At 46.1% G+C, this 24,776-nt stretch overlaps 3 protein-coding genes across 3 annotated transcripts in view; 2 read left to right on the top strand and 1 right to left on the bottom strand.

Moving 5' to 3' along the window:
• Positions 1 to 7,639, top strand: part of LOC146977896 (uncharacterized) — a 110,634-nt gene extending 102,995 nt beyond the window's left edge. Inside the window, exons 14-16 of the mRNA XM_085790693.1 lie at positions 1,829 to 1,976; positions 2,975 to 3,048; positions 7,281 to 7,639. Of these exons, the coding sequence (XP_085646819.1) occupies positions 1,829 to 1,976; positions 2,975 to 3,048; positions 7,281 to 7,639 (581 nt within the window). The remainder of the gene's footprint in view (positions 1 to 1,828; positions 1,977 to 2,974; positions 3,049 to 7,280) is intronic.
• The window catches only part of erf (Ets2 repressor factor), a 158,075-nt gene that overhangs the window by 45,821 nt on the left and 87,478 nt on the right, over positions 1 to 24,776 (top strand). The gene's annotated exons all lie outside the window — the stretch shown is intronic.
• On the bottom strand, positions 20,235 to 23,748 carry LOC146977895 (uncharacterized). The gene is made up of 2 exons (XM_085790529.1): positions 22,404 to 23,748; positions 20,235 to 22,291 (listed from the first exon to the last, which is right to left on the bottom strand). Exons 1-2 carry the CDS (start codon positions 23,746 to 23,748, stop codon positions 20,235 to 20,237), a joined length of 3,402 nt encoding a protein of 1,133 aa, XP_085646655.1.

The following is a 24,776-nucleotide window of genomic DNA, read 5'->3' as shown; positions in this document are numbered from 1 at the left end:
ACACCCATGCGACATTAGTTGTCCCGGGCAACAAGCAAAAATCTTAAGTAGACACCTTAAGGGTCCTAAAAAACCATGTTTCAAAAATGTTTGTCTCGGGGACACTGGGACCCCTCCTTCCTACTAGACTTATTATTAAGAGACTCACTTTGCAGCACATTATCACATTGCAATGAATGACAATAGTCTTTAAAACTTTAGCCTCTTTCAAAATGTACTACTTTAACTTACTTTAAGCTACACACTCCATTCAACTTGTGAAATCTTCACAAGACTTTCAACTAGCATTCAAACAGCTTTGATTTATGGCAGTACACTGCAAAAACTCAAAATCTTTCCAAGAATATTTGTCTTATTTCTTGTCAAAATGTCTCATTTCTAGTCAAAACTAAACTCTTTCCACTTAAAATAAGACTCATCACCTAAAAATGAACTTGTTTTTAGATAATTTTCATTTGTTTCAAACAAATTTTCACTTGAAATAAGTAGAAAAATCTGCCAGTGAAAGCAAGTTGCTTGTGCTTGCAATAAGAAAGAAAAACTTGCTCCACTGTCAGATTTTTCTACTTATTTCAAGTGAAAATTTGCTTCAAAGAAGTAAAAAGTGTCTAAAAACAAGCTGCTCTTTCATGTGATGAGTCTTCTTATCGTATAATGAGATTCGTTTTGACTAGAAATTACATTTTTGACTGGAAATAAGACAAATATTCTTGGTAAGATTTTGAGTTTTTGCAGTGTATAGAACTCGTGTGATTTTATTATCTCTGTGGCCGAGTGGCAGAGTAAAGGTTTAATGATCACGAGGTCATGGGTTTGATTCCTGCCTCAGTCAAGTCAAGTCATTATTTAACTTTCAACTATTCAGCTGTCATTGGACAGTCTTTGATTCATCATAGTATAAAGCTCATTGTAACTCAGGTGTTCTGTGGCCAAAAGGTTAGTGTGTCAGGTTACCACTCATGAAGTCATGGGTTCAGTTTCTGCCTTAGACATGTTTCTTGTATGTCATTCCACATGTCTTTGTCAATTTCTTCTGCTAATTCATCATGGTTCAGCAATGGCTTTCAGCATTCACACACGCATTTTCCGTTAGGAAATGCTGTTTCTAGTTACTCGTTGTTGTTCAGAGAGCCCAGAGGTCGGTGACGGAAAGATGAAACCACTCTTGATGTTATAGTTTTTTCGGAGGGGAAAAGTTATGTTTCTGTTTCATCAGTGTTTTTTTTTTTTGATGAAACAGTTGTTAAATGAAAAGTTCAAAAAAAGCAGGGGATTTATAGAGAGCCTAAGTGGAAGCAGGAAGTAACGTCACCATGGGACCTCAATTCGGAAAAAATCTTGGGACTCAAAATGTTATTGCGTGATCCGATTGAATTGTGTTATGAGAAAAATATCTGACCTCTACTTGTGTTTCGGAATTTTATTTTATAATAGTTTTACAACAAAACACCACATGCCTCCCTTTCCCGTGCACAATATAATACAATACATTCTTCCTTTGCCGTTTTACAACAAACTGCTGATTGCTTGGCGTGAAACGCGATGTTTTAAACAGGTAGAGGCCAGATATTTTTCTCATGACACAATTCAATTCGATCACGAAAGAACATTTTGACTTCCATTCACTTACATGGAGATTTTTCCCAAATTGAGGTCCCATGGCGAACTTCTCTTCCACTTCTGCTTAGGCTTTCTATAGTCTGGGGCTGCACAGGTGTGACATGAGCTGAAGCGGAAAAAGGTGGAGACCTGATGAACGCTGTCACCAGACTAACGTTGTGATTCACTAATTACTTTCTTTGTCTTCATCTTCTTCTCCTCTTGGCAGTCGGCAGTTCGTCCCCCTCGGTGCCGTGTCCCATGACCCCCGTCAGCTCGGCCGCCGTCGGCTCCACCTCCTCCTCTGTGACTCCTCCTCCTCACAGCACAGCTAGCCCCGCCCCCCCCGGCCTCGGGGCCCACGGCCTCAACACCGGGTGAGGGACCGCTGCTTTTTTATTTTCTTTATACAAGAAAACTCATGAAAACTATCGGAGGCTGCCGACAATACAATACAATACAACATGGTCCCTCAAACAACAACAACTTCAAAGTCTCTAATGAAAATAAGAATCACAAACCACAGAAGTAGTTATTAATACACAATAGAGGCGTTTGTGCACACAACAAGGAGCAGCGCTTAACAACAAATACAACAAAGAAAACAAGAAACTATGGTAGAAAATAATTATATGCAATAATACAAGTGTTAAAAGATGAAATGCAAATGTGTAGAAAATAAAAACTAAAATAAAGTGAAGATGATAAGAGATTGAATTATGACAGCAATACAGCAAACAAAATGTTAACTCAATTGAATATTAAGACATTTAAAAACGTTATATTTTATATTTTTCTTATACAAATACTGAGCTGTTTTAAATTAAAAACACATGAACACATGAACTGAGAATCAGCAGCAGCTCAGGGTCAAAGACTGAAGCAGTCCTTGTTGTCTCTTCTGAACAAAAACACAACATTTTGAGTTGTTTTTGAACGACTCAAAGCTTCTGAGCTCTTTAGAAAATGCTTTGTTATTTAATCAGATTTAAAGACATGTTTTCAAAGAGAGACCTGAGAACAGGAAGCAAAAATGACAAGAAAGATAACAGAAGGAAATTAGAAGAAACTAACAAAAACATTTATAAACATCTTTAAAATCTCAGAGGAAACGTCAGACTGTGGTTTTATATTTAAGTTTTATATTTGTATAGTTCATAAAACCTGAAACCAGTCGAAGTTTAGTCGTAGCTGCATCATGTGCTGTGGACATCCTGCAAGTTCACACGCATCAAGACAAGAAAACAACATCTGGAAACATCTGTAGGAGCTGCTACAGGCAAAAAAAGAAAGTGATGAGTGTGTTGAGTTTATAGCCTATTAGTTAATCTAACAATTGCTGTGTGTATTTTTGTGTGTGTGCGTGACATTTCAGAAACACAATGATGGGAGTCAGCACAGGGATGAACCAGGCCCTCATCGGCGGAAATCCCCTGGCGACCATGCAAGGTGTGTGATATTGTGTGTTAGTGTGTGTTAGTGTGTGTTAGGCCTCCAGCTCCACGTCACACTCTTCACCTCTCTCCATTTTCATTTTCTAAAAAAGAGCTCCTCTTCTTCTCCTTCTTCCCCATTCTTGACTAAAATGAGTTTCTGGTGGCCGACAGCGTTGCCGCGGCGCCCGTCTCCTCCTCAGCACTAAACTTTTCCTTTTCTGAATCACTCAGTGTGATGAAAGATTCAATTTGAGTCTCACACAATGCCGCCGCCATTATCGCCGAGCGACAAGAAAGAGCCCTCGTGGCGAAGCTTAGTCAGCTTACAGTCAACAGTCCAACGGGCTCAATCCGTCCTCCTCGATGCGCCGCCGCTTCCCGCCGCTTCCCGCCGCCTCGGAGAGCAGCTTCTCCTTCTCCAAATCAATTAAGCATCACAAATAAGCTCAGCTTTGAATCCGTCACGTGCTCCATCTCCCTATAGCGCCTTTTCTCCCACCGCCGCCGCTCTGTTCAACGCCGTCCTCGGGGCGCATGAAGGAGCTGATGATGGAGGTTACAGCGCGTTAGAGGAAACTGCAGCCGTGGCAACGAAGAATAAGGAGGGAAAGAGGACAGAGGGAAGAGGAGGATTCAGACGTTTAGAGTCTCGAGCTGAAGAAAAGGATTTTTCTGCTGCGATTCCCTCCAGGTTCAGTCTGGAACCGAGACGTCAGCAGGAGACACTGAACTCTCCTCGGTCTCCGTCCAGTAGTAATCACTTAGTAGTCCATCAACAGGAAGTTAATTGGAGAAACATAAAGAAACGTTTTTAATTGAAAACCTCCTGGTTTTTCTTTGTCCTCCATCACAGTCGGCTCGGCGTCTCCTGAGACGTTTGGAGACGTCGCCTCAGGCTTTACACATTTGTGACGGATTTATCATCATTTTATAGGAGCAGAGGGTTTTTAAAATGGTGCGGGGGGTGTGTGGGGGTGGGGGGTATCACAACCAGAAGATGAAAAACTCACAACTAATCAACTCTACTTCAAAGATCAGAGGTAGCTTCATTTAAAGGAGTCATCACCCGGAAATTGCATTTTTCCTTGTTAAAACATGTATACTGGTGTTGGTTTGGGCTCTTTGTTTAAGCCAGAGTAGCTCATGAGGCTGCACACCACAAAATTATGAGATTTTGATTCTGCTCCTATATTGACGTCACCGCCATTACGTATTGTTTTATTTCCCACTGTAGCGCTGTTATTTCGTCACTTTATATTATTTCATGCGAGAAAGTAAGGGTTTAGATCCCCAATGTGCGGTTAGTTTATCCAAATGACGGCTGGTTAAAAGTTTTCTCCGCGTTGGGAGAAGTGAAGCTCCAGTGAGCTCCACAGGAGTGGCTCCTCAGCAACCCGTCTGCAGAGCTCGTTGGCCGGCCAAACTACGTCGTCATGCCGGGGGAGGAAACGATCGTTAATTAACTTACCCGCAGGTTTGTAGAGGTTTACCGCCGGCTGGTTAAATTCTTTTTAGGAGATAAATGTTGGTCTCATTGATGAAATCTAACAATTGTGGCAGTCGTATTAGTTTGTTTGAATGAAAAGTGAACGGTACACGACAAAGAGCAGCATAGTATGCGGTTTCCAATACAGCCATGCCTGCATGTAGCGTGCCTCATTACATATTAAATACAATGAACATCCGGACCAGTCAAAACCTTGCGCTTACTCTCACAAGAGAAAGTTGCCGTATGAAAAAGTGTCAGAACAAGCTCTATGTTTGATTTTTTTTTTTTTTTTTTTTTTATGTTTCCAATAAGTTTTAAGAATTGATTCAAAGCAATTCAAGGGGGACTGGATACGTAAAAAAAATCAGGTGATGACTCCTTTAAAAAAAATACATTTCTGTGCCTTTATTTTGTGCACAGAGTGACAGACAGGAAATTCATGCGATCAAATCAAGAGAGAGAATACGATGGGCAGCAAAGGATTGTAGGTCAGACTCGAACCCGTGGCCACAGCAGTTTCTTCAATACAAACCAGGTCAGTTCAGGTGAATCCAAAGTGGGCGGAGCCTAAATATCAGTGATGTCATAACGAGGACGAGAGCTCGTTAGCGTGAACGAAAAAGAGTAACGAGCTCAGACTGTGGAGGACAGTGGGACCGGTTAGGGGGGCGGAGCTTATAATGAAACAAAAAACACAGAGGTAGAATATGATTGGTCGGTTGGTTGGACTCGCCAAAATAGAAATACTGGAAGGGGAAAATGTTTTGAGAGCGTTATGCACGGGGATGGTGACGGTTATAATGGGTATGTTCGTCCTGGGTGGTCTATCTATTTTGTTTTGCAACTGGTATGAGTGCTGCGGATGATGCAGCCTCTGGTGGGGGGGTAGGGGGCAGGGGGGGAAGGTTGGAGGGATAGGTCGCGGGAGAGCGGGAAGGAGCGAGATAGGCGGGAGCGCGAGGGAGAGGGGTGGTGAGAGAAGGAGGTGTGAAGAAGCGATAGCAGAGAATGACAGGAGAGGATTTGAAGAATAAGGAACGGACAGACGAGGGGGGAGGGGTCGCAGGGAGGGGAGGGGGTTAGGGGGAAGGGGAGACGGGGAGGGGGTGGAATGGAGTGCAAGAGGGTATGGGGGTGGGGATGGAGAAGAGGAAGAGAGTAAAGGGGGAGAGGAGAGGGATAGATGAACGGTAGGGACGAGACTAAGAAGAAGAAGAAAGGGAGAGAAGAAGGAAGAGAAGAGGAATGGAGGGAGAGAAAGGGAAGAAGATTAGAAGAGGAAGGAGAGGAGAGAAGCAGACGAGGGAAGAGAAGTTGAGACGTGGGACGGAAGAAGAGGAAGACAAGAAGAAGAGACGAAGAAGATGACGAAGAGGCGGAGGACGCACAGAGGGAAGGGGGAGGAAGAGGAAGGGGAAGAGGAAGTGAGACGCGCCGAGCGGAAGAGGAGGAAGAGGAGATAAGAGGAAAAGAAGAAGGAGGAATGGAAGGCCAGAAGAGGAAGTCGGAAGAGAGGAGGGAGAGGGAGGCGGAGGAATGGAAGAGGACGCGAAGAAGAGGAAGAGGGAAGAAGAAGAAGAGGAAGAGAAGAGGCAGAAGAAGAAGAGGAAGAGAAGACGAAGGAAGAAAGAAGATAGGAAGAGACGAAGACAGAGAGGAAGAGAGGAAGGAGGAAGAAGCACGGAGAAGGAAGAAAAGAGAGGAAGAGGACGGGAAGAAGAGGAGGAGCAGCAAGACAGAAGAGAGGAAGAGGCCGCGTGAAGTCAGGAAGAGAAGAAGAAGAAGAGAAGAGAAGTAGGAAGAGAGGAGGAAGAAGAGAGAAAGAAGAGGAGAGGAAGAAGAGAGAAGAGAGAAGGGGAAGAGAGAGGAAGAGGAAGAGGGAAGCGAAGAGAAGAGAGGAAGAGAAGAGCGAAGAGACGCCGCGGACGAGAGAGCAGGGTGAAGAAGAAGAAGGAGGAAGAGAAGGAGAAGCAGAGGCAGAGACGAAGAGGAAGAAGAGGGGCAGAAGCGGAAGAGCTGAAGAGAAGAGAGAAGAGAAGAAGACGGAAGAAGAGAGAGGAAGAGAAGAAGAAGGACAGAGAAGAAGAAAGACAACCGCGGAAGAAGAGAAGCAAAGGCCGATGGCAAGAGAAGAGCGGACGCAGAAGAGGCGAGGAGCGATGCCGAAGCGAGAAGAGAGAAGCAGACGGAAGAAGGAGGAGGAGGAGGGAAGGAAGAGAAGAAAGGAAGGAGGCACGAGACGAAGCGCAGAGTACAGAAGGCCGCAGCGACGAAGCAGGAAGGGAGGAAGAGACGACGAAGAGCGCACGCCGAGAAGCCGGATCTGCCGACAGCAGACGACTCCGCTTGCGTCTAACGCAAGTCCGCCGCGCGCCTGCTAGTCTACGATGCCTGCCTCCTTCCCTTTTCATCTCCTCCTCCTCCTCCTCTCTTCTCCTCCATTCTCATCCTCTTCCTCTCTTCCTCTGCTCTCTCCTCTCCTTTCTCTCTTCTCTTCTCTCTCTTCTCTTCCTCTCTCCTCCTCTCCTCTCCTCCTCTTCTTCCTCTTCCTCTCCTCCTCCTCCTCTCCTCTCCTCCTCCTCCTCCTCTCCTCCTCCTCCTCTCCTCTCCTCCTCTCCTCTCCTCCTCCTCCTCTCCTCCTTCCCCCACTCTCCTCCTCCTCCTCCTCCTCCTCCTCCTCCTCTGCTCTCCTCCTCTCCTCCTCCTCCTCCCCTCCTCCTCCTCCTCCTCCTCCTCTTCCTCCTCCTCTTCCTCAGCCCTGGCAGCCAGCACCGGTCACCAGCTTCTCGACGGCGGAGCGGCGGCCGGTCACCACATGCTTCTGGGTGGACCCGGGGGTCGCTCCCTCTTCCTCAACCACCCACACACCCTCCTCCCCATGGTGACCACCGGCTCCATGGCAACCGCCTCCATGATGACCGCCTCCATGGCAACCGCCTCCACGGGCCTGGTCAGCAGCAGCAGCGGCGGCGGCGGCCTGTGTGTCCCGAGGCCGTCGCTGATGAGCCCGACCTCGTGTCCCGAGGAGTCGGTCTCTCCCTGTTCGAGCCCCGCCTCCTTCTGCTCCTTCAGCGAGGCCTCGCCGCCGCCACTGGGGGGCGCCATGGCCGACTGATCCCTGATCGACCAATCAGAGGACGAGGAGGAGGAGGAGGAGGAGGAGGAAGAAGAGGAGGAGCGAGCAGAGGAGTGTTAAAGGAGCTTTATTATTAAAATCTTAAAAAATGTTACAACCTCGCCTTTCAACCAAAGCCATCTCTCTGTCTGATCCATGTGAGTCGTCGTCTCTCTGTGCCGTTTCCTCGCCGCCGCCGTCGCCCGAAGCCAAAAATACACAAAGACGGACGAGGGGAAGGACACACAGAGAGAGACGGAGAGAGAGAGAGAGGGGGGGGGCATGGAGAGGATAGAGAGAGAGAACTGCAGAACGGAGGGGGAGAAAAATCTGAAACCAAATAATAATGATCTAGAGAGCTGGAGAGGTGGTGGCAGCGAGGAGCGAACGAACACCACGCTGAGAGGAAGAAAAACCGAGCCGTGGAGGACGAGGGCATGAGGGATGAGACGTGAAGAGACTTGTCTAACAAGCTGGAGGAGGGAAGGAAGGAAGGAAGGAAGGAAGGAAGGAAGGAAGGCGGCTGCAACCAAATTAAAAGATAAAAAGAAAAGCAAAAGCAAAAGATGCTGAAGAGGAACACACACCTACTACAAAGACAAAGAAATGAAAAACCAAAATCTCCAAATACCAAAAAACTGAGAACCAAAAAAAACAAACAAAAAAAAAACAATAAACGGAGAGAAAAGCTTTAGTTCAAAAAGACTTTTTACATCCTGATCTGTCCAGGACCCGTCACAGCGCCACATCACTTCACTTCATACCAAACTTTAGTTTTTTAGTTTTTTCCATTTTCACACATCGACTTTTTTATTTTTTTATTTTTTTTATTAATATGAATCGTTGGACAAACACACTGAGTTTGATGTTTTACAGATGATCCCACGTTGCAGGGTGTCGACCTACCTCTCTCTCTCTTTACAGCTTTACCACCAGGAATCTACCTTTTCATCACCACACAAGTGTTTGTTTGATTGATTGTTTGATTGTTGGTTTGTTTTATTATCAGTAATTATTATTATTACTATTGCAGTCAGGTAAAAGATGCCAAATCCATACACGCTGTCGTGTTAAAATATGACTTTTGAGGAAATAGAAACCCAAACCCAAAGAACGAACGAACGAACAAAGAGTTCGATCCAGATCCAGGTCCAGGTTTTTTTTGTTGTTTTTTTGAGCTGCAGATTTTTTTAAGGATTATTTTCGTCTCTTTTTCATCATCATCATCATCATTGTGTCTTTAATGTTGCTCAAACCAAAGTACACACACCTCCTGACAGTGTTTATCCTGCCTGCAGAGGAAAACACACACACACACACTGTTTTTTGTATGTTATTTACCTTCTTTTATATATTTATTCATGTATTTATTTATTTATTTATGATCGCTCCATCCATCCATCGCTCCATCGTCATGTCATTTGTTCCAGACTGCTCTTCATCCTCCTCCTCCTCTTCCTCCTCCTCCTCCTCTTCATCCAGACCAGACAGACAGTCACTCTTCGATACCAAAGCATCATCGCCTCTGGGTTTCGCCCGCGAGACGAAGTGTCCAGACAAAAAAAACCTCAGCAGTGTCAAAGGGAAAACACACACACACACACACACATGTACACACATAAGAAAGAGTCCAAACCAAAAAAAAAAAGAACAAAAGAAAGAGGTGAAGCACCGGCGTTCCCCTTACTGCCCCCAAACCCCTGCCCTCCATCCCTCCCTCCCTCCCTCCCTCCCATCTGCCCCTCTCCTTTGTCTCCAAAGATCGGATCAAAGGGCCAAAAGAAAAGAGGGGAAGAAGGAAAACGCAGAAGGAGAAGTAAAGAAGACGGAGGAGAAGAAGAAGTGGTCAGGAGCTGAGGAGCCAAAAAAAAGCTGCAGGGGGAAGAAAAGAAGACGAAGAGGAGGAGAAGGAAGAGGAGGAGGAGGAGGAAGAAGAGGAGAAGGAGGTGCGCTCAGAGGAAGCGGACCAAAAAACCAAAAAGTACTAACCCAAAAAACCAAAAGCTACTACTACTGCTACTTAATGTAACGAGTGACTGAACTGAAAAACGAAACCAAATACAAACAAAGAGGGGGAGGAGGAAGAGGAGGAGGAAGAGGAGGAGGAAGGAGGAGGAGGAGGAGGAGGAGGAGGAGGAAGGAGGAAGGCCCTGTCTGTCTGTCCGTCTTTATAACTGTGCTGTTTGCTGTTTCCTGTATCGACAGACGGAAATCGCTCCCTCTATCCGTCCTTCCCTCCGTCCCTCCCTCCATCCATCCATCCCTCTCTCCGCCGGAGACCTCGGCTTTGTCCTCACTTTGTTTTTTTTTCCTGGACGGATAAAAATATGGAGTAACCTCAACAAAAAAACTGACTCTGAGAGTATATATATTTTTGTTTTTTGCTTTCCATAGTGTGTCTGTTAACTGATGTATGGATTTGTCTCATTGCTTTCTACTTATTACGCGGCGGGATGGAGGGATAGAGGGAGGGAGGGAAGGGAGGGAGGGAGGGGGGGAGAGGTACAGTAGGTTACTATAGGTCGGTCGGTTGGTTGGTGGGTTTCATATCTTCTTGTCTCTTCGGTTGTGCTCTGGGTTTTTTTTATTTTATTTTATTTTATTTATTTACATTTTGGAGATAACTGTGAAAATGTAGCTTCCAAGATGAAAAAAAAACAAAAAACATTTTAGTTTTAGTTCCGAATGTCGTGAAAAAGCCAAAACTGAAAAACCAAAACTTTTTAGATACACACAACCAAATAGAACAAACAAAACCAATGCACAAAGCTGTACGAGTGGAAAAGTGTGTGTGCATGTGTGTATGTGTGTGTATGTGTGTGTGTTAAAGTTGATTCTCTTGCATACGAACCAAACAGTCAAAAAAACACACAACTCATTTCTGTCTGTCACTTAAAAACACATCGGGCGGACAGAACAACACAAGTCACTGAACTCATTTCAGACGGTTTTAAAGCTGAACTCTGCTCGTTTTCAACCTCATTTACTTTTTCACATGTGATTTATTGTTAATATACAAAAGAAAACACACAAAACTCCCACTGAAAAGATTCATTTCAATCACTCTGACCGACAGAGACGAAAAAACTGCGGATGAAAAATAAAGAAGTAAAATCCAGAAGAAAACTGCAGGCTACATGTGAAAAAATATATTTTCTTGGTAAAAGAATGTATTTAATCTCAGAATCCTGATTTTAAAAAGTCAGAATTCACAGTTTAAAGTCAGAATTATTCAACAAAAAATATTTTTCAACAATATTTTTCAATTTTTTTCCGCAAAAAACAAAAAAGCGACCCCAGGTTGAAACCAAACAGAGTTTTTTTTTTAGCTTTAACATCAACAGACACTGGTAACCAATGGCAACCAATGATAAAGATGATATGGGGAGGGGGGAAGTGTTGGGGGGGGGGTGGAGGGGGTAGAGGGATGTATCCATTAGTTCTCATAGGTTTTGTAGGGGAAATGATAATATATGTTGACCTGCTCTTACTTGTTGCTGATGTATAAAAGGCTGGGACTATTATGGACTATTATTATCCTCTGATGATGATGATGACGACCGAAGACGATGACTTGATTTAAGAACCAAAAGCTTTAAAACTCTTTATCTCTCACGGGCTCTTTGTTGGAAAAAAAATATTTGTATTTATTGTATAAGGGAGGTGTGTGTGCTTTTTTTTCCAGGGGGCTCTGGGTTTTTTTGGGAGAAACGGTCCGTTTGTATTTTATGAACTTCTTTGTCTCTCACGTTGTTCGTTTGTTTGTTAATTTATTGGTTCTTTATTTATGTAATTTATTGGATTCTATTGAAGTCTTTCTGGATCTTTGTAATAGTTTTTTCAGGGGTTGTTGTGAGGCTTAAGTATCTGCAGAGAGAGAGAGAGAGAGATCAAGACAAGAAGAAGCCAAACGAATGTTTCAAAGCAAAACCAAACTTAAAGAGAGAGACAAAGAGAGAGAGAGAGCAGGGAAACCCAGGCAGAGGAACATGATGTTTGTCGGAAAATCATCAAATGAAGTCCAAAAGAAGTGTGTGTGAGTGTGTGTGTGTGTGTTATAATCTTCAGTCAGTGATGTTCACTCTCCTGTTGCACTGGTTTTAATAGTTGGATCATGGCCGCGTTAGCTTGACGTTAACCTACAGCTACACTGGTTTTAATAGTAGGATCATGGTGGTGTTAGCTTGATGTTAGCCTACAGCTACACTGGTTTTAAAGGGACAACGAGGAGTTTTGGAAAAGTGAAGTGTTTTCACACTACATTTATGAGCCTCCGCACCGTGAAATTCTTTGACCGGCGCAAGACAGACTCATGTTTTCATTCATCAAGAATTAAAGTCAGAGGTTGGAAGACGATCACATACCGTCCTAGTTCCCACCATAAACGGAGATTCGGCGGCGTTATTCTCATGACTCGCCACGAAACCGAAAGTAAAGAAACGCTGGTCGGCTCGCCCAGCATCTCCACCACCACTAATAATAACAAAATATCATTAGAGACAAAACCATAGATTTATCTAAAATGGACCATTAACAAGTGGTAACGTAGATTCATCCACATTAATATGAGACTTTTTTATAACCAAATAGAAACTCCTCGTTGTCCCTTTAATAGTTGGATCATGGCGGTGTTAGCTTGACGTTAGCCTACAGCTACACTGGTTTTAATAGTTGGATCATAGCGGTGTTAGCTTGAGGTTAGCCTACAGCTACACTGGTTCTAATAGTTGGATCATGGCGGTGTTAGCTTGACGTTAGCCTACAGCTACACTGGTTTTAATAGTTGGATCATGGCGGTGTTAGCTTGACGTTAGCCTACACTGGTTTTAATAGTTGGATCATGGCGGTGTTAGCTTGACGTTAGCCTACAGCTACACTGGTTTTAATAGTTGGATCATGGCGGTGTTAGCTTGACGTTAGCCTACACTGGTTTTAATAGTTGGATCATGGCGGTGTTAGCTTGACGTTAGCCTACAACTACACTGGTTTTAATAGTTGGATCATGGCGGTGTTAGCTTGACGTTAGCCTACAGCTACACTGGTTCTAATAGTTGGATCATGGCGGTGTTAGCTTGACGTTAGCCTACACTGGTTTTAATAGTTGGATCATGGCGGTGTTAGCTTGACGTTAGCCTACAACTACACTGGTTTTAATAGTTGGATCATGGCGGTGTTAGCTTGACGTTAGCCTACAACTACACTGGTTTTAATAGTTGGATCATGGCGGTGTTAGCTTGACGTTAGCCTACAGCTACGACCAGGTTGACGTTAAGATTTGAACCAGATGGAAACTAGTTGTTACTAAGTTGTTACTCAGAGTTCAGTTGTAATAATGAGAAAACGACAACGTTTTCACTTCTAATGGAAAGCAGACGTGTTCAGACCTTTAATTACAGACTCTGTAGAAGCTTCAGTTTGCAGATGTTCCAGCTGTGAGTCTTTACGAGCTCCTCAACACCTGGACCTGAGGCCGTCTGTGATCTGACGCCTTCAGGTTCCCACAGGTTTTACGTGGTTTCGGTCCGACGGACTCTCAGACCTCAGTGGTGTGTTCACGGTGTAGCTACGCTGTGTTTGAGAGTTCGTCCCATCAGTGCTTCACTGTAGGGATGGTGTTACCAAGGAGATGAGCAGACCCTGGTGTTTCCATGACTTCAGTCGTTGTCTCATCAGACCTTAGGTTATTTTTTGTAACTTAAAGTGTCTTCATCTATGTGACCTCTCCACCTTAAAGGGATAGTAGCATTTTTTTTAAAGTGGGGTTGTATGATCTACAAATAGCCCCTAAGTACTTTAATTGCAGTAGCAGACTCTCTGTACTCCTCCCGTTAGCAACGCCAGCCCATAATAGCCCTGCCCAGAGATTTACAACATACAGTGTTGTGAATTGACCCAAAGAAACGGCCTATTTTCGCGGCCTAAAAGAGGTTTTACCTGGGAAAAAAAATACACAGTTCCATTGTTCACTATAATACAATTTTTTCCAGCCCCCCAAAGTGCAGGAAAAACTGGAAAAACTTGGACCTAACCAACTCACGTATCCCTCCGCCCAGGGTTAGCGCCCGCCGATCAGCAGTTGGTTAGGTCCAAATAAAAACTGCACTTTGAGGGGCTGGAAAAAATTATATTATAGTGAACAATGGAACTGTGTATTTTATTTCAGGTAAAACCTCTTTTAGGCCGTGAAAATAGGCCGTTTCTTTGGGTCTGTTCACAACACTGTATGTTGTAAATCTCTGGGCAGGGCTATTATGGGCTGGCGTTGCTAACGGGAGGAGTGCAGAGAGTCTTCTACTGCAATTAAAGTACTTAGGGGCTATTTGTAGATCATACAACCCCACTTTTAAAAAAAAGCTACTATCCCTTTAAAGACCTGGCTGATGGAGCTGCTGAGATGGTCGACCTTCTGGCAGCTTCTCCATCACCACAGAGACATGGTGACCTCTCGGTCCTTGGCCTCCTCCTCCTTCCTTCGACCAAAGCTCTTTCTACCTGTCCCTTCAGTCTGACCCGTCCAATCCAGACATGGTTCAAGACTTCTTATTCTTCGTCTTCATTTATTTCCCTATTACGGAGCTGGCAGAGCTCCAGGGAACAGTCAAAGCTTCAGGAATAGTTTTACAGCCTCGTCGTCGTGCTTGTGCAGTGCAGCGCCAATTGTTTGGACCTTTTCTAAACCTAAAGTCCAGTCACTTAAGTTTGATCACACAGATGAACTTTAATCAAGTTCTAGTGCATCAAACAAACAGGAAGTAGGCTAAAAAAAACTCTCGGTGCTTTTACTGTAAGTAGTTTGTGTTTTTTAAAGGTCTAAAGATGGCGGTTTCTGAGAAGTTAAAACACAGATTAACACAGAAACTGGTGGAGTTGCTGCAGGAGGATTTCGTGTTTTGGTCACTGGAACGTGAACTCATCTGACTGAAGTGTTATAACCCTCACACACACACACACACACTCTGTACAAACTGGTTAAACTGGTCTGTGTTTTCTTTTTTCTTTTTTTATTGCCTCATGTTGAATCTTTCCTCTGCCGGCGTCTCGTCCTCTGCTCTCTGAACACTGACTTTAACTCATACCTCTGATACTCTGATGAAAACCAAATAGATATTCAAGCTTTAATGACAAGAAGAAAGAAAAAAAAAGACTACTACTACTACTACTACTGATAATAATAATAATAATAATAATAATAATAATAATAAGACGTGACTTGTCTGAACTCAGGAGTGAGGGAAGTGGAAGTGGCCCTGTGGCGAGTTTATGAAGTCTGAACAAAAAACCAGTCGTCGTTCTTATGGCTTTAAAAGAAAAAACCCTGCAGAACACACACACACACACACACACACACACACGCCACCGCCGCTGTCCTCTCCTGTTCACTGTGTGTGGCGTTCAGGGACCTCCTGCTGTGTTTTGCAGAGAGAGAGGGAGGAGGTGTGTGTGCAGTATATTCATCATATTCAGTTGCTGTTGGACCAAAAACTCTTCTTATAGCGTCGCTCGCTGTTAAACTCCTTCAAACCTGTCGTTAAATTGATTTGATTGAAAAAAAAGACAAATTTTATATTTTTAATATTCAAGTTTTTGTTTTTTTGTTTTTGTTTTTTTGTTCATGTCCAGCAGCAGTTTGTCTCTGATCAACATGTGTGCCTGTGGAGCGGGACTCTGCTGCGGTGGACCGAGAATGATACCAAAGTTAAAAACCACCGCAGCGAGACGCTACACAACAAACACAACACACACACTTCACACATACACACATACACACTCACGGTGATTTCCATGTGTATATAAACATTCAGGATTCTTGTTAGGGACTGCAACTGATAAAAATAAAGGATCTCCAGCACCTGACATGTCAGATGATAAGAGCTCTTCAGGCCTCGACAGGTTTTTTTATTCTTTTTTTTTTTGTTTTTTTTTACTCTTCTTGTTCTTCTTGTACTTATTCTTCTTATGTGGCTGTGAATGTTAATTTTACTACAGTACTCTGCTCCACTTTCCAAGTCACCATGAAATATAAAAAAGACTCTTTTTCTGTTTTTGGCCTTGAGAACACAAAATGTTAAAGAGAAATAAAAAAAAAATGATAATAAAAAAACACCTAATAATAACAGATCGAGTGGAAAAAAGAGAAATACCTTCAGTTAATATGGTTCCCCACCCCCCACCTTCCCATGTGTTATTGTTAATTTATTTAGGAGAAATTTAAAAAGAAGCGTTTTTTCTCTTTCTTTCTTCTATTTTTTCTACAATGCAGCTTAAATCCAAAGGTTAAGAGGACAGCAAAGATAGATTTTACTGCTAAAGAGAAAAAAAAAAAAACCTCAATAGTGAAAACCAAAGAGTTCCACTGTTTCTTCTCACCTTGATTTTCTTTTTTATCCGCATTGTACAAGTCCCACCTTTTTACGATGGCTCCAAAAGTGTTCTTTACTATATAGCCTGATGATGATGATGATGATGATGATGCTGGTGGTGATGATGATGATGATGATGATGATGAACATAAAAGATGAAACAAACACCGCTCTGTAAGCTTTAGTATCTGTTCTTCGGGTCCTTTTTCTGTTGTTTTTTGGAGTATGCTTACGATCCGGCTCTTCTCTGTCTGAGTTGATTCTATAACCTGATTCTGTTGGAGAAAAAAAAAAAAAAAACGACGTTTGGGTTTTGAAACTGTTCCGACTGTCCCTTGACTCATCGCTATCTGTGTGCCTGTTGTTTTGGGGGCCAGGGAAACGGGGACAAAAAACAAACCTGTAAGTGTTAGGAATAAAGTGCGAATTTAGACCAAAGTCATCGCCCGTGTCTTTGTCCGTGCTTTTTTTTTCTCCACAGCCACAATCACAGACGGAGATGGAGACAACGTCACTGTGTTTTTATTATGTGTCTTGTCTGTGCGTCCGTATGTCCCACTGTCATGAATGCACCATCTGAGTAACCTTGAAAACTTGCTCTTAAAGGATGAATTGATGATTTTATATGAAGTTTGACTTTACAAAACATGTTTTTAGCAATTTTTTTTCTAACCCTAACCCTATCTATCTATCTATCTATCTATCTATCTATCTATCTATCTATAATATGACATAAGTAAACACATTTCATAGAGTAGTAGAGTAGAATGATAATTCTACTCTATGATAATGAGCTAACTTTATTTTAGGATATTTACGTTGTGATTAAACATTCTGATAAGATTGAATGTTTTTTTGTTTTTGCTTGTTTGATTTTTTCAAGTATATTCTGGGGCTTTTTATACCTTCAATTGATAGGACAGGCCGAGGGAGACATCTGTCTATCTATCTGTCTATCTATCTATTATTTATATATAAATATGAAAGAGAATGTGGTGGTCAAAGGTCAGAACAGAACTTCACTATAACTTGAAAGTTAATTCACTAATTATGACACAATTAAACTCAATAGTCCAACTCATTATGACACTTTTTTGTTTTATATCTTTATTTCATGTCCAAATATGATTAAAGGGATAGTTCAACATTTAGTCAGATCCTCCTCTCACCATAATCCCTATTAGTCCAGTAATTTTAGGCCAAAAAAGGGGTCAACGTTAAACAAATTGCAACAGAAGCAAACTCAACTGATTTTGTATCCTCAACATGTCCTGAGTGAGGGAAAAAAAGCCCCGAAGAATCCCATTAGGGGAAAGTTTCGAAAAACACCCAAACATATCCCATTTATACGCATATAAAAAAAAATTTTCACGTGTATAGGGTAAAATTTTTTACCTTTAGATATCTCCATGAAAATTACTGAGTTGATTACTTACATTAAGACAAACAAAAAATGTATTACAAGTTTTTTGAAATTCTTTGTTAACATGAGCAAATTTGCATAAATGTGTATAAATTTGCATAAATTCCACCGTTTTGACAGCACATGTATATATGAAGTTGCTGTGGTGGTACCAGCATGAAAATTAGAATGAGTTGACTCCATCGGTCAACCGACAAGTTGACCACTTTAAATTTCAAAATGAATGCAATTTTTCAAGACAGCCACATCCTTAGTAGAGCAGGTATGACATGAGCCAACAGTGCATAATCCAATTACGTATGGCTAATTTGCATACATACAACACCTGATCTAAACATTGAGTAGAGCAGGTGAAAATGTCTTGTTCAATCTTATTAACATATAATATGTTAACAAGATTGAACAAGACATTTTTTAACTGTAATATGATATTACAGTTAAAAAAGGAATGGAACCAATTTAGGCCCATGAGCATTAATAGAGACGCAGCATGTCATACCTGCTCTACTAAGGATGTGGCTGTCTTGAAAAATTGCAGTCATCTTGAAATTTAAAGTGGTCAACTTGTCGGTTGACCGATGGAGTCAACTCATTACAATTTTCATGCCGGTACCACCACAGCAACTTCATATATACATGTGCCGTCAAAACGGTGGAATTTATGCAAATGTATACACATTTATGCAAATTTGCTCATGTTAACAAAGAATTTCAAAAAACTTGTAATACATTTTTTGTTTGTCTTAATGTCAGTAATCATCTCAGTAATTTTCATGGAGATATCTAAAGGTTAAAAATTTTACCCTATACACGTGAACATTTTTTTTTATATGCGTATAAATGGGATATGTTTGGGTGTTTTTCGAAACTTTCCCCTAATAGGATTCTTCGGGGCTTTTTTTCCCTCACTCAGGACATGTTGAGGATACAAAATCAGTTGAGTTTGCTTCTGTTGCAATTTGTTTAACCTTTTCTCATAAAATGACTGGACTATATAGTCGTAGCAGTAGGTTCATCATCACCTTTAATTATCGGTGCATGTTGTTTTGAGATGGGCGAGGCAGAGACGTGAGCTGCTCAGTGAACACAACGGAGGTGAACGGTACAGGTCCCCTGTCTGTCCCTCATCAAACTCATCAAATACACACGCAAGAAAAATCTTTGGGACACTCTGACCAATGGGGCTTGGGATAGGGACATATATGACATCTTGCTGAGAGCTGGATATGAAGACCATTATTATAACAAAGAGAAAGTTGAGATTAACGTATTACTGTAAAAGAAATTATTTTTCAACAAAGTAAAGATAGATGGGCATTAGATACTTGGGGTAAACCAAAACTGCGTACTTACTGTGAAATAAAACAGGTATTTGGCCCAGAAAACTATGTTTTGTATAATTTGTCTAAAAAGAAAAGATCGTAAGTTATACCTATAACTATGGATCTATGAGACCGAACGATGACCGTCACCACGGTCTTCACCTTGAATGATGCCCGTCCTACTACCTATCCTCGAGACCTTATGACAACAATGTCATGTGACTGACCTTAGGAGGCGCGGCCCCGAGTCTATAAGGGGTTCCGGGTGACGTCGCCTCCGCCTCCTGCCTGGAACGCCTCAGCCGGTTCTGAACGACAGAGAATGGTGACGGTCATCGTTCGGTCTCATAGATCCATAGTTATAGGTATAACTTACGATCTATTTCGACCTCACTCAGACCGTCACCACGGTCTTCACCTTGGATGACACATACCATCAAAGTCGTGCAGAACTGAGGACACCACCCTGTCCTGGCTCCGTCCAGCAGCAGAAAGCACCGCCACGCCCAAAGGAGCCGGCGCCGCCACGTTGACCCTGTAAAACCGAGCAAAAGTACATGGGGTGGTCCAGGATGCTGCCGCACAAATCTCTGTCATGGGCACACCTTTCAGGGCAGCCCAGGAGGTTGCCACACTCCTCACCGAGTGTGCCACCAGAGTACCAGGTATTGGAAGACCCAGCCCCTCATACGCCTGTGAGATAGTGTCTACCACCCAGTGTGACAGGCGCTGTTTAGACACAGCAGCCCCCCGTTTGTGTCCCCCATAGCAGACAAACAGTTGTGAGTGTGAGTGTCTCAGCGGGTGGGTGCGTGCCAGGTAGGCCCTCAATGCCCTCACTGGGCAAAGTGTGCGCATGGCCAAGTCCCCCTCCCCCGAAGTCGGGTCTGGTTGGAATGAGCTAATTTCAATCACCTGGTTCACTGTCTGAGGGTTTACCACCTTAGGCAGGAACGCAGGGTTAGGCCACAATGAGACCCCCGAGTCGTCAGCCTTCCATCGCAGGCACTGCTCACTGGTGGACAGAGCATGCAACTCACTGACTCTCTTGGCAGAGCAGATTGCCAGCAGGAACAAGGTCTTATGCGACAGGGATTTCAGATCTGCCTGCGCCACCGGTTCGTAAGGGGCTCGAGTCAGTGACCTCAAGACCAGGGAGAGGTCCCATGACGGAGCCCTAAGCACCCTGCCCGGACGCAAACGGTGCGCTCCTCTAACAAACTGTGAGACCAAGGGGTGCCTTCCCACTGAGGCGCCCCCGACCAGCTCGTGAAAAGCAGAAATCGCCACTGAATACAACCTGACAGTGCTAGAAGCTTTCCCAGAGTCCAAAAGGGACTGCAGGAAGCGCAAGACGAGGTGCACCGAGCACGCGGAGGGGTCCACCTGCCGCTGGCGACACCAGTCAGAGAACACTCTCCATTTCTGACTGTAACTGGCCCGTGTGGAAGGAGCTCTAGCGCTCCTTAGAGTATGCAACACTGCCTCGTCTAGCTCCTCAGCCTGGGGCTGCTGAGCGGCCAAGCCCACAGCTGCAGCACCACCGGTCTGGGGTGCCAGACCTGACCCTCTGCCTGGGACAGCAGGTCCGCCCTGACCGGCAAGGGCCATGGTTGGCCGTGGACCAGCCGGAGGAGAGCCGGAAACCAGGGCCTCCCGGGCCACCTGGGAGCTATCAGCAAAACCCTGTAACGTCCTGCGGCCACTCTGTGGAGGACATGGGGGATCAGAGGAAACGGGGGAAAAGCATACAATAAGCCTGTCGGCCACTCGTGAGACAGTGCATCTATTCCCAGGGGAGCCCCCTGAGACTCCAGGGAGAACCACTGGTCGCAGTGGGCTGTCCTCGCGGACGCAAAGAGATCGACCTGTGCTCTGCCGAATTGGGACCAGAGCCGCTCCACGACCTGCGGGTGTAGTCGCCATTCGCCTGGGAGGGGTCCGGTCCTGGATAGGAGGTCCGCCGCCAGATTCTCCACCCCCGGAATGAAGAGCGCCCTGAGGGACGCTAGACGGGGAAACGCCCACAGCAGGAGCCTCCTGGTCACCTGGAGACACCGGAGAGACCTGGTTCCCCCTTGGTGGTTTATGTGGTAAACCGTAGAGGAGTTGTCCGACCTCACTAAAACGTGCCTGCCCCTGATAAAGGGGAGGAGCTCCATCAACGCTAGGTGGACCGCCCTCAGCTCCAGCAAATTGATGTGTTGGCCCATCCAGTGTGGGCCCCATACACCCCTCACCGTCCTGCCTTCCCAGACTGCACCCCAGCCCGTCAGGGAGGCGTCTGTGGACACTACTGCTCGCCGTGAAGGGAGATCCCCCAATGGGACCCCCACGGCCAAGAGGGCCTTGTCCGTCCAAGGGTGCAGTGCCTGGATGAACCGCCGTGTCACCCTGAGCTTCACCCGTCTGTCTCGTTTCGGATGAAGACCAAAGGCATTCAGCCACCTCTGCAGAGGCCGAGCTCTGAGAAGGCCCAAGGGAACCACCAACACTGCCGCTGAAATCATCCCTAACAGCCTCTGAAACTGAGCCACTTCCAGCCGCCTGCCCGGCTGAAACTGCTCCGCTAAGGCCACCAGATTTCCGACCCTCCGAGGAGTGAGAGAGGCCGTCATAGTGAGGGAGTCGAGAAGTAGCCCCAGAAACACCGCCTGTTGTGTAGGTTCGAGATTGCTTTTTTTCAGATTTACCTTGAAGCCCAGGTCCTGAACGTGGTCCATAACCACCTTCGTGTCCTGGAGCACCTGACTGCGACTGGGGGCACAGATCAGCCAGTCGTCCAGGTACGGCAATATTTTCAGGCCCTTTGCCTGCAAAGGAGACAGTGCCGCTGCCACCACCCTGGTGAACACTCTGGGGGACAGTGACAGGCCGAAGGGGAGGACCCTGAACTGATAGGCCTGCCCTTGGAATGCAAACCGGAGGAACGGCCAGTGGTTTTCGCAGATGGGGACGTGGAAATAGGCGTCCTTCAGATCGAGGGACGTGAACCACTCCCCCTTCTCGATGGTGTGCAGAATCTGCCTCGTCGTCAACATCTTGAATGGGAGGACCTTTACAAATTTGTTTAGGTGCCTCAAGTCTAAAATTGGTCGCAGGGTGCCATCTTTTTTCGGAGTTAAAAAGTACTTGGAGTAGAACCCAGCGTGCTGTGCGCTGGAGTCTACCCTGACGATCGCCTCCTTCTGAAGGAGGGTCGTGACCTCCGCAGCCAACACCTGCGCCTGGACTGTATCCCTTACCACTGTCATGTGGACCCCGGTAAAGGGAGGGGGCCGCCGTCGAAACTGGACCCGGTAACCTGTCCCCACGGTGGACAGAACCCACGGATCTGAAACTGATTTTTCCCAGCTGTCCAGGCGAAGCTGGGAAACAGGCTCGACGGCCGGCCCTGGAGCGTCAGGCACTCCCCTGAGGCCCTGGACCTCTGGGGGGGCGTCTTTTCTGCGGCGTCCCTCTTGGACCCGACCGGGACCCGTACCGCTGGCGCTGTGATGGCTGCCTAGCAGTCTCCCCAGAAATCCCCATGTCTGCGCCCTGTCGTCTGTCGAAGGCACGGGACCACGATACCTGAGGTGGAGGCGGGGGGGCGCCCCTAGCTCTGTAACTGGAAGCACCGTGCCTGCTGAACGTCCGCCGGACGCTGTCCTTCGTACGTCGGGACTTCTCCGCCTTATCCAGCAAGCCCTGGGAATCGGGGTGAAACACTCTGCCTGGCACCACAGGCAAGTTAGTGAGCTCTTTCCTGATCGTCTCTGGCAACGTCGTCTGCGCCAGCCAGACCTGCCGGCGTGCTAGCACGGCCGACGACATAGCTACGCCCATATCCCGCGTCAGCTGGGCGTGACTCACCTGAGCCGCCTCAATGAGGTTCAGTGTGTCCTGCTCCTCTTGGCCGACCGTCTTCCGAATTGCTGCCAGCAAAATGGCCAGCGCGTTCCCGGAGCGAGCCGCACGTGCAGCTGCATTGAACGTGCGACAAACCAGGCTGTCCGTCTTGTGGCACTCCTTCACCGGGCAGCGAGGGTTGGCCGTGACCCGCTCTGGACCGAGCGACGTCAGGGCCGCCATCTCCCCCTCCACCGGTGGCATATCTGCCAGCCCCGTGTCCGGAGGAAACTGGGGCTTCGTCAGCCTCCGACAACCTGCATTGAACTGAGGCGCCGCCGCTGGGTTATTCCAAGCCTTTCTAAGCATTTGCAGGTAGTCCTCAGCTGCCGGCACAGACACTGAAGGCTGGGGCCGAGAAATGCCAGCCCACACGCCTTCCACCGCACTTGGAGCCTCCGCCGGCACCGAGAGCCCAATAATCTTGGCTGCACTCAAAATCCTTGATGTGACATCCAGCGCCGGGGAGCCGTTGTCTCGACCACTACCGCGCTCTGACTCCAAGCACAGTGAGGAGTTGAGCTTCTCCTCGGACTGGCTCGCGCTCCCACCAAAGGAGCTGCAGGCGTACAGGGAGAGGACATCCGGTGAGCCCGTCCTCTCTTCCTGAAACGACGGCAGATCCCCCTGAGAGGCCGCACCTAGCCCCTGCGGCTCCGTGGCTGGGGCGGCCGCGGGCTGCTGAGCCTCAATCCTACTGAGCCTCTCTGACAGCCCCTGGATAGCGGCCAGGATTTGGAGCTGAGTCTCCTCAGGCTGTCCCCGGTGTGTGTCGGTTTCCGGGCTGGGCCGTTTTCCCCGAGCAGACGTCTCGGGGCCATGTCCTCTACTATGCTCAGGACTATGCGCCCGCTTGCGGCTCCTGCTCCGCTTTGAGCTGCGCCTGCCGTCCTTTACTTCCGGGGGGGGAGGGGCTGCCCTTTTGTCCCGAGCCGTCTCCTCCGCCATCTTGGCTCTGCGCCTGCGCTCCTCCAGAGGGAGCTCGGCTGCAGCCAGGCACGGACTCTCCACATCCTCCACCAGGTGTGCCATCCCCAAGCAGTGGGGGCACTCCCTGTGGCCATCACGTGGATCCATGGCCACCTGGCAGTACCTGCAGCACTGGGAGGCCATAACTAACATAAAACGCACCGCACTGCGAACAGCGGGGGATTTTCCCAAAAAAAAATAAAATTCACCTGGATTTCACTGGCTGATACCCCCCTGCGAACAGGGGATAAAGCAAATCAAAGCCACACCAATAAACTCAAATTAAACCAGTAACCAGTTACTTTAATGTCCTGAGTGACTTACCTCTACTCAGCCAACAATGAACACAAAAGGACCTCACGTGAGGAAAAAGTATATGGCGTCCCCTCCGCGTGCGCGAACGCACGAGGGACTGTCCCACAAACACCCGCTCACTGCGAACAGCCAGCCGTCGGGTCAAAACAACAGAAAGAATTATCACAAAACACTTTGAAAACTGCGCTATGCAGAAGTTCACTCACCGGCGCTCACCGCTCACCGTGCTCCGACCAGACGTAACACTGGAAAGACACCTGTAACGAGCAGGAATAAAGAATGGACTGTCACGTCCGACGCGCTAGTAAACACATGAAACTCACCGACACCCACGCAATCCACAGGGACCCTAGGCACCTGCACCGTAGTGGCGGATTGATGGTGGGGTCCGGAAACAATAATACTCACGGTCTCGGATGAGGCGAGAAAGGCAAAGAGGCGGAGGCGACGTCACCCGGAACCCCTTATAGACTCGGGGCCGCGCCTCCTAAGGTCAGTCACATGACATTGTTGTCATAAGGTCTCGAGGATAGGTAGTAGGACGGGCATCATTCAAGGTGAAGACCGTGGTGACGGTCTGAGTGAGGTCGAAATAGATCCCTGTGTGCTCTATGAGAGCTGGTATTCTTGGTCTTCATATGGAGACAGGCAGATATGTTGGCACAGCAGAAGATGATAGAATTTGTAACTTATGTGACATCCGAGAGGTGGAGAATGAAAGTCATTTAGTGTTCTACTGTCCTTTCTATGACTCTATAAGACAAAAATTATTTAGTAAAGTCGATCCAAATAATGAATTTGTGTGGTTGGACGATGCTGAGAAGCTAAAACTTCTTTTTTATTTGAATATTTTTGCA

This window comes from Trachurus japonicus, chromosome 11 (genome assembly GCF_045865225.1).
Source record: "Trachurus japonicus isolate A0001 chromosome 11, Traja_1.0".
NCBI lineage: Eukaryota > Metazoa > Chordata > Actinopteri > Carangiformes > Carangidae > Trachurus > Trachurus japonicus.
Note: the sequence above shows the minus strand (reverse complement) of the source record. Positions and strands in the feature narration are given on the sequence as shown.